The 13660-nt window shown below is 42.8% G+C and overlaps 1 protein-coding gene across 2 annotated transcripts; it reads left to right on the plus strand.

Annotated features, from left to right (window-relative positions):
* The first annotated feature begins 1611 nt into the window (after positions 1-1611).
* Positions 1612-6253, plus strand: hsp90ab1 (heat shock protein 90, alpha (cytosolic), class B member 1). Of its 2 annotated transcripts, XM_017411959.3 has the most exons (12): positions 1612-1758; positions 2656-2799; positions 2882-3088; positions 3175-3334; positions 3424-3557; positions 3646-3948; positions 4034-4199; positions 4287-4477; positions 4671-4818; positions 4923-5191; positions 5290-5623; positions 5711-6253. In XM_017411959.3, exons 2-12 carry the CDS (start codon positions 2656-2658, stop codon positions 5821-5823), a joined length of 2169 nt encoding a protein of 722 aa, XP_017267448.1. In that variant the 5' UTR covers positions 1612-1758; the 3' UTR covers positions 5824-6253.
* Positions 6254-13660: the final 7407 nt, after the last annotated feature.

The raw sequence follows: 13660 nt of genomic DNA on the forward strand, positions 1-13660 counted from the left end.
TTCTGCTGTTTTACTGGTTTGTTCTGCTGTTTTTTAGGGATTTTTTGGCTTTTTTATTATTAGTTCTGCTGTTTTAATGTCTTTTCAGGTATTCTTAAGGTTTTTTCTGCTGTTTTTAAGGATTTTTTGCTATTTTTAAGGATTGTTCTGCTATTTTAAAGAATTGTTTAGGTGTTTTTAAGCATTGTTCTGCTGTTTTAAGGGTTTGTTCTGAAGTTTTACTGGTTTGTTCTGCTGTTTTTAAGGATTTTTTTTCGATTTTTATTGATTGTTCTGCCGTTTTAAGGATTTGTTTTAAGGTGTTAGGATTTCTTTTGCTATTTTTAGGTTCTGTTCTGCTTTTTGGGATGTTTTTAAGGTTCTTTCAGCTATTTTTCAGGATTCTTGTGCTGTTTCAAGGATTGTTCTGCAATTTTAGGGATTATTCTGTTATTTTTAAGCATTTTTCTGCAGTTTTAAGGGTTTGTTCCGCCTAGTTTCAGCTTCTTCAGCAGCTTTCAGTCAAATCATTCAGCAAAAAAGCATTCACACTGCATTTTAGCAGGAAATGCAATTTCTCTAGTTTATTTAAGATTTATTTAGGTATAGAGTCTAAATTAATAAACCCACACTTGGAGACCACTGCTGTGTGGGATTTTGCGCTCAGCACAAGAAAAACTGAGTTTACTGTCCTTGAAGCAAACTTAGTAAAGGTCATTTCACTGCAACTTTTTTAACACATCACACAGCCAACACAATAAATACAACAAATTGTGCAACAAATCCATATTGATTGTGTAACTAAATGTGTGTTATTATATGCTGAATCTTAAGCATTTGCAGACCTGGATGTCTTTCAGTTGCATGCATTTATTTTGGAAATTAGTGTGTTTTTCCTATAACATGGTTGGTACAAAATCTTCCGTATCTTTCTTTAAATAGGGTTGTTAAAGCTATTTTCGGATGCTGGTATAACTATAAGAAATCCTGTCTTTATAGTAAAAATAACACTGAGTTTTATTTAACGTTATAAAGCATAAATCTTTATGTTTCAGTGCATCAAAGTGTTGAGTTGTTGGTTGCTAAGGTGTTGCTAGGGTCTACATTTTGTGACAGTTGATGCGCCGCGAGGGATACGCTGAGAAGCCAGTGACGTCACCGCGAGGCGGGTTTTTCATGGAAAGTGCTAGAAGAAACGAAGTACAACCTTCCCCGTTTTAAATATTCCTCCGTCAGATAAAAGAGATCTACAATAGCTGTCAAATTTCTGGGAAAATAGCGGGGCCCATGTAATGTCGACTAGGCTGATTTTTTTATTCTTATGCGGATCAGTTTTCCTCGATGGCATCTATGAAGCTCAGATAAAAATATCGTCTCAGTATCGTCTCCTTTGCAGTAGCCTTAACTGCCACAAGATGGCGGCAACGGTACACTGAGTTCAGGTCTTTCGTTTTGTTTTTCCTTTTATTAGGATATGTTGACTTTTCGGGGGAATCACTATTCGCTCGTCTTTTTATTATGACAGGGTATAACTCAAGATAAATTCACGACGTCTGTTTTTTATTGCTTTTTATTATTATTTAAAAGTTTTATTTCAGTGTAGCTCCACTAGGTGGCGAAGCCGCGGAGGGATACGACCGCACTCCAGACCCACGTGTAGTCTATAAAGACTCGCTGTTACAGGAAAGGAGTTCCTTTCATTTTTTCCCATCGTCAGCGAGCGCGAGGGACAACACTTTTGTTGCATTTTATTCAAGAAAAGTCAACGAAATTAACAAGGTACGTACACTGGCATGTCGCTGTATCGAGACAAACATCCCATCCTTTAAATATCAGCTTTCCGTGCGCGCTTCTGAAGTATTTAACAAAATGTTCCGCGATTGCCTCCTCACGAGTCACGCTCATTTTAACGGCAAATGTCTCGCGACGGACCGTTGGTACGTTTTATTTATTTTGAGCAGTCTGAATCTGTGTTAAATGGATTGCGATCGTATTTATTTGTCTGGAGCAACGTGCGGAGCCGGCCGGCCGGCGGTGATGCTGACCGGGCTGGGATAAATGCGGCACCGTGATGTCGGGCAGGTGTGGTGATCGTGACACAGCCAGATCGAGTTCTCGAACGGACCGGGAGAGCCGTTACGAACGGCTCCCACCGGGGTCCGACCGGTTCGCGGAGTTAAAAAAAAAACGCACGTGTGCGACAGATCCGGGGTAACGTTCATTTAGCCGTTACGTAATAGTCGATAGCTCCCAGCTTATTCGTTTCATTTTGCGCCACAATCGGTCGGAAACGACGGGCGATCGCGTCGATTATTTAGAACTCAAAAGCAGGATCGCTTATAGTCTCGTTAAGTCGCCTGTGATCGTTGGGTTTTGAAGCAATAAGGCAACTTTTTCCGCCTTCGCCGCTCCGCAGCACGTGCTTGCAGCGTCCATTGTCTCTAGTCCTAGAAGCCATGTTTTATTGATACTTCCGCCCTTGCGTTGAACGAGTTTTTTTTTTTTTTTTTTTTTTTTTTTTTTTTTTTTTGGCAACCTTCCCAACTTTGTGAAACCAACTTGCGACTTAAGGTGGTGTTTTGTGTGAATTGAAACCGGATTATCCTCTTTACTTGCATATTCTGCTTTTGAGGCCTTTTTGAAGCAGGAACTAAGTGATGGTTTCCCTCTTTGCAGATGCCTGAAGAAATGCACCAAGAGGAGGAGGTTGAGACCTTCGCCTTCCAGGCGGAGATCGCTCAGCTGATGTCCCTGATCATCAACACCTTCTACTCCAACAAAGAGATCTTCCTCAGGGAGTTGATCTCGAACGCCTCTGATGTAAGTCGAGATTGGATTGAAGCTTTCAGTAAACTCATCACTTGGGTTGAATAAACGTATTGACTTATTCTTATTCCTTCAGGCTCTGGACAAAATCCGCTATGAAAGTTTGACTGAACCCTCCAAGCTGGACAGCGGCAAAGATCTGAAAATTGACATCATCCCCAACAAAGCTGACCGCACATTGACCTTGGTGGACACTGGAATTGGCATGACTAAAGCTGACCTGATTAACAACTTGGGCACCATCGCCAAGTCTGGCACAAAGGCCTTCATGGAAGCTCTGCAGGTACTATAGGGACCGCGACGTAGCTATATTACAGTCGTCGTATTGAGAGTTGAGCTCAGTCTTAATGCGAATTTGCGTTCCTCCAGGCTGGCGCTGACATCTCCATGATTGGTCAGTTCGGTGTGGGTTTCTACTCTGCCTACCTTGTTGCTGAGAAAGTGGTTGTCATCACCAAACACAATGATGATGAGCAGTATGCCTGGGAGTCGTCTGCTGGAGGTTCCTTCACAGTCAAGGTTGACAGTGGTGTGTACTCTTTAGGAAAATGTTCATCAAAACTGTGAACTCCGAGCAACTCTAATATGCCTAATTATTCTAAACATTTCTGTCTACAGGTGAGCCTATCGGCCGTGGAACAAAGATCATCCTGTACCTGAAGGAGGACCAGACGGAGTACGTGGAGGACAAGAGAGTCAAGGAGATTGTCAAAAAGCACTCCCAGTTCATTGGCTACCCCATCACCCTCTTTGTAAGTGATAGAACTTACTTATTTTTGTGTCAGGTTTAAGTTTCAAACTGGTTATCGGTGAACTTATAAATAAGGTTAACTTGTGCAGGTGGAGAAAGAACGCGACAAGGAGATCAGCGACGACGAGGCAGAGGAGGAGAAGGCTGAAGAGGAGAAGGAAGAAGGCGAGGACAAGCCCAAGATTGAGGATGTTGGCTCGGATGATGAGGAGGACTCCAAAGACAAGGACAAGAAGAAGAAAAAGAAGATCAAGGAGAAGTACATCGACCAGGAAGAGCTGAACAAAACCAAGCCCATCTGGACCAGGAACCCTGACGACATCACAAACGAGGAATATGGCGAGTTCTACAAGAGTCTGACCAACGACTGGGAGGATCACCTGGCTGTCAAGGTAAACGGGGTTTTTCAGTGGACACTTGTGTTGGGTCTTATGATCTTAAAGAGTCTAAACTAATGTTCTCACTCCTCCCTTACAGCACTTCTCAGTAGAAGGTCAGCTGGAGTTCAGGGCCCTGCTCTTTATTCCTCGCCGTGCACCTTTTGATCTGTTCGAGAACAAGAAAAAGAAGAACAACATCAAGCTGTACGTCAGGAGGGTCTTCATCATGGACAACTGCGAGGAGCTCATCCCAGAGTACCTGAGTAAGCTCAGCCGGGCTTCACGTGAAAGCGGAAAAGGCTGCTTGTTAAAGGGCAATCCTGAATTTTCTTGTTTTTAATTTGTTTCAGACTTCATCCGTGGTGTCGTGGACTCCGAAGACCTTCCCCTCAACATCTCCAGAGAAATGCTGCAGCAGAGCAAGATCCTGAAGGTGATCCGCAAAAACATCGTCAAGAAGTGCTTGGAGCTGTTCGCAGAACTGGCTGAGGACAAAGACAACTACAAGAAGTTCTACGAGGGTTTCTCAAAGAACATGAAGGTATTTGATCCCTCTGACCCTTCAGTAAAACATTAAACATCTTTTGAACTACTTGGGTTTTGGGGGGTTTCTGGATTTTGATGTTTAGCCATTTTTATCTAGTAACTGAGTTGGGTTAAAAGCTCCCTAAAGAAGTGAGGTGTCAAATCATTTTTGTTTTTGACTAAAACAATCACATCTTTCCTATATTTAGCTGGGCATCCACGAAGACTCTCAAAACCGCAAGAAGCTGTCTGAACTGCTGCGCTACCACAGCTCCCAGTCTGGAGACGAGATGACCTCTCTGACGGAGTACCTGACCCGCATGAAGGAGAACCAGAAGTCCATCTACTACATCACTGGTATGTTAGAAAAAAAGTGGATTTTTAAAAATTTAAGCTACTAAAGTTAATGTATTAAATGCTATCTGCTGAACATCACTGATGGGGTCTCGTGTTTCTTGTAGGTGAGAGCAAGGATCAGGTGGCCAACTCCGCCTTCGTTGAGCGCGTCCGCAAGCGCGGCTTCGAGGTGCTGTACATGACCGAACCGATCGACGAGTACTGCATCCAGCAGCTGAAGGAGTTTGATGGCAAGACCCTGGTCTCCGTCACCAAAGAGGGCCTGGAGCTGCCAGAAGACGAGGAGGAGAAGAAAAAGATGGAGGAGGACAAGGCCAAATACGAGAACCTCTGCAAGCTCATGAAGGAGATCCTCGACAAGAAAGTAGAAAAGGTTGGCATCTCAAATCCGTTGCCCTGGTAAAGTATAAAAAGTATTTTAGCAGTTAATATTTGAGGTGACTCATTTTAACCTCCTGTTCTGTCCACCAGGTGACCGTGTCCAACAGACTGGTGTCCTCTCCCTGCTGTATTGTGACGAGCACCTACGGCTGGACAGCCAACATGGAGAGGATCATGAAGGCCCAGGCGCTCAGGGACAACTCCACCATGGGTTACATGATGGCCAAGAAGCATTTGGAGATCAACCCTGACCACCCAATCATGGAAACACTAAGGCAGAAGGCCGAGGCCGACAAGAACGACAAAGCCGTGAAGGACCTGGTCGTCCTGCTGTTTGAGACGGCCCTGCTGTCCTCGGGCTTCTCCCTCGACGATCCTCAGACCCACTCCAACCGCATCTACAGAATGATCAAGCTCGGACTGGGTAAGAAGAGTGCGTCGGGTCAAAAGTTTCAGCCTTTTTAATTTAATTTATGAGATGAATTAACAAATGTGGATGTTTGTCCCTCAGGTATCGACGATGATGACGTTCCAACAGAGGAGGCCACTTCGACATCCGTCCCAGAGGAGATGCCACCTCTGGAGGGCGACGACGATGCTTCACGCATGGAAGAAGTCGATTAAACTCACCTCCCCTGACTTTAAACACTTTACTCATCTTCCAGTAGTTCATCCTTTTAAAAGTGCAGTAACTGTAAATTAATAATCATTCCCGTGGTGCGGAGGACCAGTGTTGTTGGTACTGGAGCCTTGCGCTGCTAGACCTTATTTTTTTTGAGGCGAGTTGTTTTCTTTGCTGTGAAAGTTCCAAGGTGACATCCATTCCTTTTGTTTTTTTAAAAGTACTGTGGCTCCAACTTTAATGTTCGTGGTAAATGTCTGAAAAACTGGGCTGTTGGATTCCATTGTTGATGTCCAGAGGGGTTCGGGGAGAAATTCAGTTCATGTGCAATGCTGCATGGAGAGAGGACTGTTCGATTCTTTTGCCTGAGTTCAGGCTTGCCTGTATTACAAGTCTTGTTTTTTGCAAAGAAAATAAACATGTAATACCTTGTTTTTGTATCTGTGGGTACTTTAATCTACACAGTCGGGAGTTGAGGTTGACTTGTTCCCCATTCAGCCACTAGATGGAGACACGCGGCTACAGTTGGACCGGTTTAACACTTGGGGTCAACCACAGAAGTGCTGACTCGGCTTCTGACCGTAGGAACACTTGTTCTGATCAACGTTTTCCAGCAAAGCCTCCCGTTTCCAATCACCACCCAAACCTTTAGGAACTGTTGGGTTAAGCTTTCTGAATTATTTACCAAAGTTCCACAGAACTAAGGAATGTTCTTCAGAGGTTTCCAAACATCTGACACTCTTAAGGCCAAACACTCAGATTCCCAGTGAAGAGACGAGGCTTGATTTTAAAGTTCTAACACAGTACATGCACTATAAACTTCAGTTCTAAGAACTATTACAAGCAGTACTTCCCTTCATCAAATGATAACCCTGAGCAGCCTCTTCATCACCTTCATCCTACAGAGTGTCTTCAGTCAGCGGCTGTAAGACATCCTAAACAAAACCAAGATAACGAGTTATATTTCATTTCCCTTTTAAAATTATAAAGTATTCTTTAATCGAATTACCACAAAGCCCTGGACAGATTCGAATGAAAACTTTCAGAAAGTAATCACTGGAGTCTGTCCGATTCAAGATGGCCACCACAGACACAATCAGCTTCTAACTCGCTCAGTTTGACACACATTGAGCTCAGATTTGGTATCAGTCATTCACAACACGGACTAAACGCACTAAACCGAAATGTCTACAGCTAGATTATTTCTCAGCATCACTGAACGCTGGTCTCTGTTAAAAACGTACTGTCGAATGTCTAAATCTACTTTGTCTGGTTTCTAAAAGGGACATCTAACTTCTTATAGCCTCACCTCTCTTCATGATGACGTTTGTCTGACGGACTTCTTTAAGCTTATTGACGCTCCATGTATGGAAGCGTCTCTGAAATGTGTATTCTTAGATTTACAAATCAGGTTGGGATTGTGTCAGTTTCATGTATTTGTCCCATGGACGGCTTGTTGAAAAGGCCTGCACCTCCAGCACCTGAAAGTTATTCAGTGTTTATCAGATTTGTTGTAAAAGATAAAAAGTCAGTTTCTGGAATTTCCAGGATTCTGCTCGGCTTCGCTCCACAGCCCTCTGGCGCTGATTTATTAAAGACGTGTTGCGTTATGCAACATTCATTTTTTTTGGTTTATTCAACACAATTATTTCATTTATTATTTATTTGAAAGGGGACAGTGCAGTTTAATAAAAAGCTATTTTTCACCTGTAGTCCTCTGACCACAATATTAAAAATACAATAAAATAAAGTTCATGTTCTCTAATGATGCAAGTCTGTTTTACATTTAACACACTGCGTATATTTAAAGTTATATATTGATTAATATAAGTGGTTCTTTTAAAATTAATACATAAAGTTCTGATCTAATATGAAGGATAAATAGACTGATTTAAGCCACATGTGAATACAACACTATAATCTTTAATTTACACCATTAAGACCTTTTTTTTTCTGCAGCTAAGCTTCAATCTTTGACTTCTTGTTTTGGGACTTTTTGTTTAAATTTAATCTCCAATGCAGAGAAGCTGAACAGGTTTTTCTTTTAAAGAGAGAGAAGAAAGCAAAAGTAACTTTCTTGTCATCTTGCAATGAGCTCTGCATGAAAAAAAAGAGGCAGAAATGGCATACCGGCAGGTGCTGAGGGCACAGTTTACTTGAAAGTATGAGGCATTGGTTAAACTGTTGGGGGGGGGGACGTCTGAAGTGGAGGTTTCCTGGAAGTCAGGTTTAAAAAAAACGAGGGGGTGGCAGCAGGCAGCAGCTTTCTGCCATTGTCGGTAACAGAAGCGGGGGTGTCTGTCCCTCCTCGACACGTCGATAACTCACACTTGTCACAGTAAGAAGCCGTGTCATTTAGAAAAAAGACCCGAGTGTTTTTATGACTCCTTATAAGAGATCACATCCCCTGAGATTTTTTTTTTTTTTGCTGCGTGTGCAGATGCTGACCAAGATATGCAAAACGTCGGCTCCAGTCAGAACGTGTTGAGGTGAAAAGAAATCACAACAGCACGTGTGCCGCACCCACGAGGTGCTGGAGACCAAAACAAGGCGCCGGAGCGGTTCTGCTCGAAGCCGTGCATCAAAGCTTTTCCCACAGCGAGGTCCAAGGAAGGATTTCTGCAAAACGCTGAGCAGAAGTAACGTCCAGGTTCAGGATGCTGAATCCTAACAAGAACAACTCAAAGAGCATTTCCTCAAAGATTTCATATTCTTAAAACGGTTTCCCAAAAAAAAAAAGACAGCGAGCAACCTTAAAAGGAGTCTTTTGAAGCGGGGTTTTGTAGCTGACTTGTTGGGGAGCCAAAATTGCGAGAAAATGGGCCAATTTTTCGTTTCACAAAAAGGCAGGATCACCGTTTCATCGCCCGCCTTAGTTCGCTTCAAAGCCACATTAGCAGCCGCCCCCCGGGTTTCTGATTTACTCTACTGGAGTACAATTTTGAGATGAAGATGAATGAGTTGCACATATAATTATTATTATTTACGATCTGAGTGGTTTTAGACCTGGACGTTCTCAGATGGTTGCTGTTTCTCCCGCGCAGGAGTCAAAATACAATCCAAGCTGAATTTGGAGGGGTTCGGGGGCGCCCACATTCTGAGCGACGAGGTTGGCGAGTCTCTGCGCAGAAATGGACAACTCCACCCAACCGAGGACGTTTCTGGAGACTCCCTCTTTGGAAAGGCATTCGCCAAAATAGCCACCAACAAGAGGCGGCCCAGAGATTTACCCGCTAACAGCCCTGTTGTTGTAGGAGGCTCTCTGATCGGCCTTTATGAGATTTACAGTTTAACTCTGACTGGACCGAAGAGCTGACCAAGGCAGATTCACCGGTGCTTTTCAAACCTCTTATAAGGAGCACCTCCTCAGAAAACACAGATGTCCTGACAGAAATGAGCAAACCGGTGGTTTAGGATGTGTTGGTTCGACTGACACACGCGGCTCCTCTCCTGCCTCGCAGCAGCCGAACTCAGGCTTCCCACCTCTCGGCCCGTTTACAGGCTTCACTAGTTGTGGTTAAGCAGCTCCTGGCTCACAGGTTCGACCGTCTTCTACTCATTTTCCTGAAAATCTTCTTGTAAACTCTTTGAATACCACTCAAGCATCACTACTTGTGCTCGTACCGCAGTTTGAGACCCAGACGCCGCTCTGCAAACCTTCACGTCACCGTCGGTTTCCGCATCATCCAGTTATTTGCACAGAAATCTGTAGCTACTTGCACAAACAGTGGCGGCAGCGGCTAGCTGTAGCACTCCCCGGTGCAGCCTGGGGCACCCTTTTTTCCAGGAGCGTCGTCCCATTTCTGCAGGGATAACAACGTCGTGTGGAACTGACAGCAAAGGAAAGGTTTCTGAACCGGGAACCACGACGACAGGAGGAGTTTCAGGGCGGCAGCACTTTGGTCCCGGGACTAGCCTTTAGCTCATCGATCCGGTCAGAATTAAACTCCTTTTCTCCAAACTGAGGTTTAAACCTTTGGAGAACCTTGAGAGAACGTTTACAGAAAGTTCAGTGCATGTTTTTTAGTAGATCTTTAAAAACCCACACGGGAATAATGCTAAAAGCCTTTTTTTTTTTTTCATTAGTGGCTTCAAATGACGACATCCAGGAAATCCATTTTTCACAAGATTCCCTAAAGATCGCCCAAAAAATTCCCCAACGTTCCACAAAGATGAGCTTTAAACACGACTAACAGATCAGTCCGGGAACTTCCTGTGAACATTGTTTTAGAATTTCCTTCGGGTGCGTTTAGAAAATGTTCCAGCAACGTTCAGTGAAGGTCGTTTAAAGTTTACCTGCAGCTTTCTGCCAGAAGCAACCCCATCAGGAATAAACAAAATTCCCCAGCTTCCCTGTTGGCACAAGAAAAATAAAGTTAGACAACGTCCTGAGAAAACTCTAACACTTATAAAAATCTGCAGAAACCTATAAAAGAACACCGTCCTTTACTTTAGCAAACTGAAAATTCAGTTCCTGCATTTAGTCTAAAAGTTTTTAATCTGGCTCTCAAACTCTTCTGATATCGCCCACCAACAAAAGGTGGGCAGTAACATGTCTGTTAGCAAAATATTTTGTGAACCACTGGGCAGATCTTAATGAATCTTCCAGGCAATAATTACTGGATGTACCTCTATAACTGATTAACCTTTGGAGACAGTGCAATTCAAGATGGCCGCCACAGCCACCTGACCTTAGAAAACACAAGAAGGGTTACAACTAAGTTGAATTTATAGATATTGTGGTAAAATTTGGTGTGGTAGTAGCTGAGAGTCATTCACAAACACACACTACAAGAGCTGCTCACTTTTCCTAAACCATTCGCATCAACTTTTGGAGTCAACCATGTTTGTCTGTTAGCAAAATATCTTATTTACCACTAGACAGATTTTAACGAAACTCTCAGAAAGCAGTGACTGGATGTACGTCTACAACTGATTACTTTTCGGAGTCAGTCCAATAAAAGATGGCTAATCAAAATTGGCCAACACACACAAAAAAGGCAATAACTGAATTGATTTTGCAGATATTGAGCTCAAGTCTGATGCGGTAGTAGCTGAGAGTCGTTCCAACATCTCACATAGGATCAGGCAGAACGTTATTTTCAAAGTTTGTCCAAAGCGCTGCAACTTCATTTCAACCTTGAATTCTGGCATTAAATGCGGCGGGTGACATGCATTCCTTCAAGGAACGATAATTTATTGTATTTTTGGTACCGGATCAGTGGCTCCATAAAGATTTTATACCTCCTAAACAAGTTCGATGTCATGCTGTTGTCCAACTGTGTAAGTGAATTTCTGTTTTTATTAGTTCTTGCAGTTTTAGTTTAGCTTCATTCAGACTTTTTCTTAAATCAAACGTAAATCAGACAAACAGAGATGCGACGTGACACTTTTGGGGGAACCGTAGGCCTGCGGGTGAACGGTACAGGAAACTTCCTGGTGAGAGTCGTTACACGTCAGCAAAATTTACTCCCATTAAATTGAAAAGTGCAACTAGTCTGGTCTGTTTTTTCTTTTTTTTTAAACAAAAGACTTCCTGTGGAAACATTTAACCCCCTTGTGTAAATCTGTTCTCAACCCACGAGCGCATTCATTCAGGGGGGTCCCTGATCCGACGTGTCAGTGGGCTGTAACATTTGCTCACAGTGTCACAGCTGCAAGTGCATCTCGTGACCTTTGCAGCGCGTTGTTCTCAATGCAGAAATGTTACAAAATTATCCTAAACTGTGCTAACTGGGCTGACTGCGTGACCTACTTTTCACTGAGTCATACAAATTAAACAGTTTTGTCGATTTGTTCCAGATAACTGGGTTAAGTGTACGCACTCGGCCTAAACACTCATCTCTGAATGCACGTATGTCACGCTGAGCTCAGTTACTAGACACCTTCTTGTGTGTGTGTGAGTGTGTGTGTGTGTGTGTGTGTGTGTGTGTGTGTGTGTGTGTGTGCCACAGACCACCACACAGAAGTACGCTGGCAAGATAAGGTGAAATTTGACATTATGATGCTTTACCATCCTGCAGAGATGTGTGCAATCTAGTTTTTGTGACATTTAAAGTGCTAAAAACTACCAAAAAGAAGAAAAAAAAACAGTCAAACTACCACTCATCTGAAACAATTCTGTTGCAACAGTAAAACTTCTCATTTGACAGCACTTGCTAAATACTAGACAGGAACAGAACACCCACACCGAGTAGAAAGGAAGCAGGATGAGCAGATAAAAAGGCCTTCGCAGCAGAAATAAAAACCCTTCTGTCGTAAAGCAGAAAACACATTAAAAACCGCAGCAACCTCCTGCGACGAGGTGCCGCACATGTCACGCCTGTCGGGGGGGGTGTGTGTGTGTGTGTGTGCTCGTGTTCCACTCGTGCTGTAAAGCAGCGTGTTGTGACGCCGCTAGTTTTCTGAAATCCCAAGAATAAGCTGAGAGGGATTTTACAGATCGACAACTCCTCCGCCTGTTGGGGTGTGGGGCGAAACGTTACGTTTGTGGAAGTGAGAAGCTCAGTCATCAATCTGAAAAAATAAAAGATAAAAAAAAAACCTTGTGTTTGTTAGATGACATCAGTGGAATAACAGAAGTTGTCTGTTATAAAAATATATACATATATATTTAAAAAATAACTTGTGCACAACTAATGTTATAGACAGCTCTTTGAACAACCTTAATTTGAAGCAAAAAAGTTTAAAACTGATCAGACTGATGAGCTAAGGGCTAGTCTTACTGAACCTAGAAACTAAATCGCTGCTGTTTTAAAAATAAAACTAAAATTTTAAACATTTTATAGCAATTCATGCATGTTTTTTTTAAAATATCAACTTCTGCATTGTCATTAATTTCACATTACATGGTTATTTTTGTTAAATCCTGTAGTTATACGTGATTACAAATAGCGGCAGCGGCAGCAGCTAGCGGTAACACTCCCAGTGCTAAATGGGACATTTTCTCGCAGGGACATTGCCAGAATAATCCCGCAATGCAAAACTGACAAGAGGTGTAAAAGTTTATAAAATATGAAACTGCTAGGAAGCTTTGAGGACTGGAGGTGCTTTAAGGCGGCGCCACGTTCGTCTTGGTTGAGCTCAGACTAGCTGTTAGCTCGTCAATACAGTCAAAACTCACCTCCGTTTCAGCAGAAAGAGCTGTCTGCAACAAGTAAGATAATTATGGTTCGTAACTCTGAATCGTCTCTTTGATGAAACTGACGAACAACAAAGGAGTAATTTAAGGAGCAATGATGCACGAAAGGAAATACAAGTTAATCCAGACTCGTCCGGCGTTGTTTGGCTCGCTGTGACGTCATCTTTATGTTTTCATCTGCAGGCAGCCATAAACAACTCGATGGTATGCTGCCTCAAATGCACCTTTTCGGACAAGTTTTAAACCACATTACATCAGCATTTCAGTGAAGTTTAATAAAGTCATGTCAGGGCACTTTAACAGGTCCAATTAAAAATCTAAACAACAAGACACAAACAAACACAGAAGCAGATCTGCTGACAGAAGGAAGACATGAAAGTGCTTCCATGGACAGGAAGCTTTTATCCAACTGCTTAGGATCACCGTGACCTTATTTACACAACCTACAAAGCCCAGGATAAGATGAAATATCCGGTAATCTTGCACTTTTTTAACCTTGAATAAAACTTAACTCAGCATGTGAAACGAGGCATTTGTTGGTGTGATGATTACTTAACTTTTTATCTGTTACTGTGTTTATTTCCCTGATGTTTTGCTCTATCTGGCCGAACATTGTCTTCATGTCGACAGCTCAGCCTCTGACAGACTGCATCTCGTCTGACGCAGTCTGAAAGTGAATTAGTCTCATATCAGTCCAA

This window comes from Kryptolebias marmoratus, linkage group LG19, assembly GCF_001649575.2.
Source record: "Kryptolebias marmoratus isolate JLee-2015 linkage group LG19, ASM164957v2, whole genome shotgun sequence".
Lineage (NCBI taxonomy): Eukaryota > Metazoa > Chordata > Actinopteri > Cyprinodontiformes > Rivulidae > Kryptolebias > Kryptolebias marmoratus.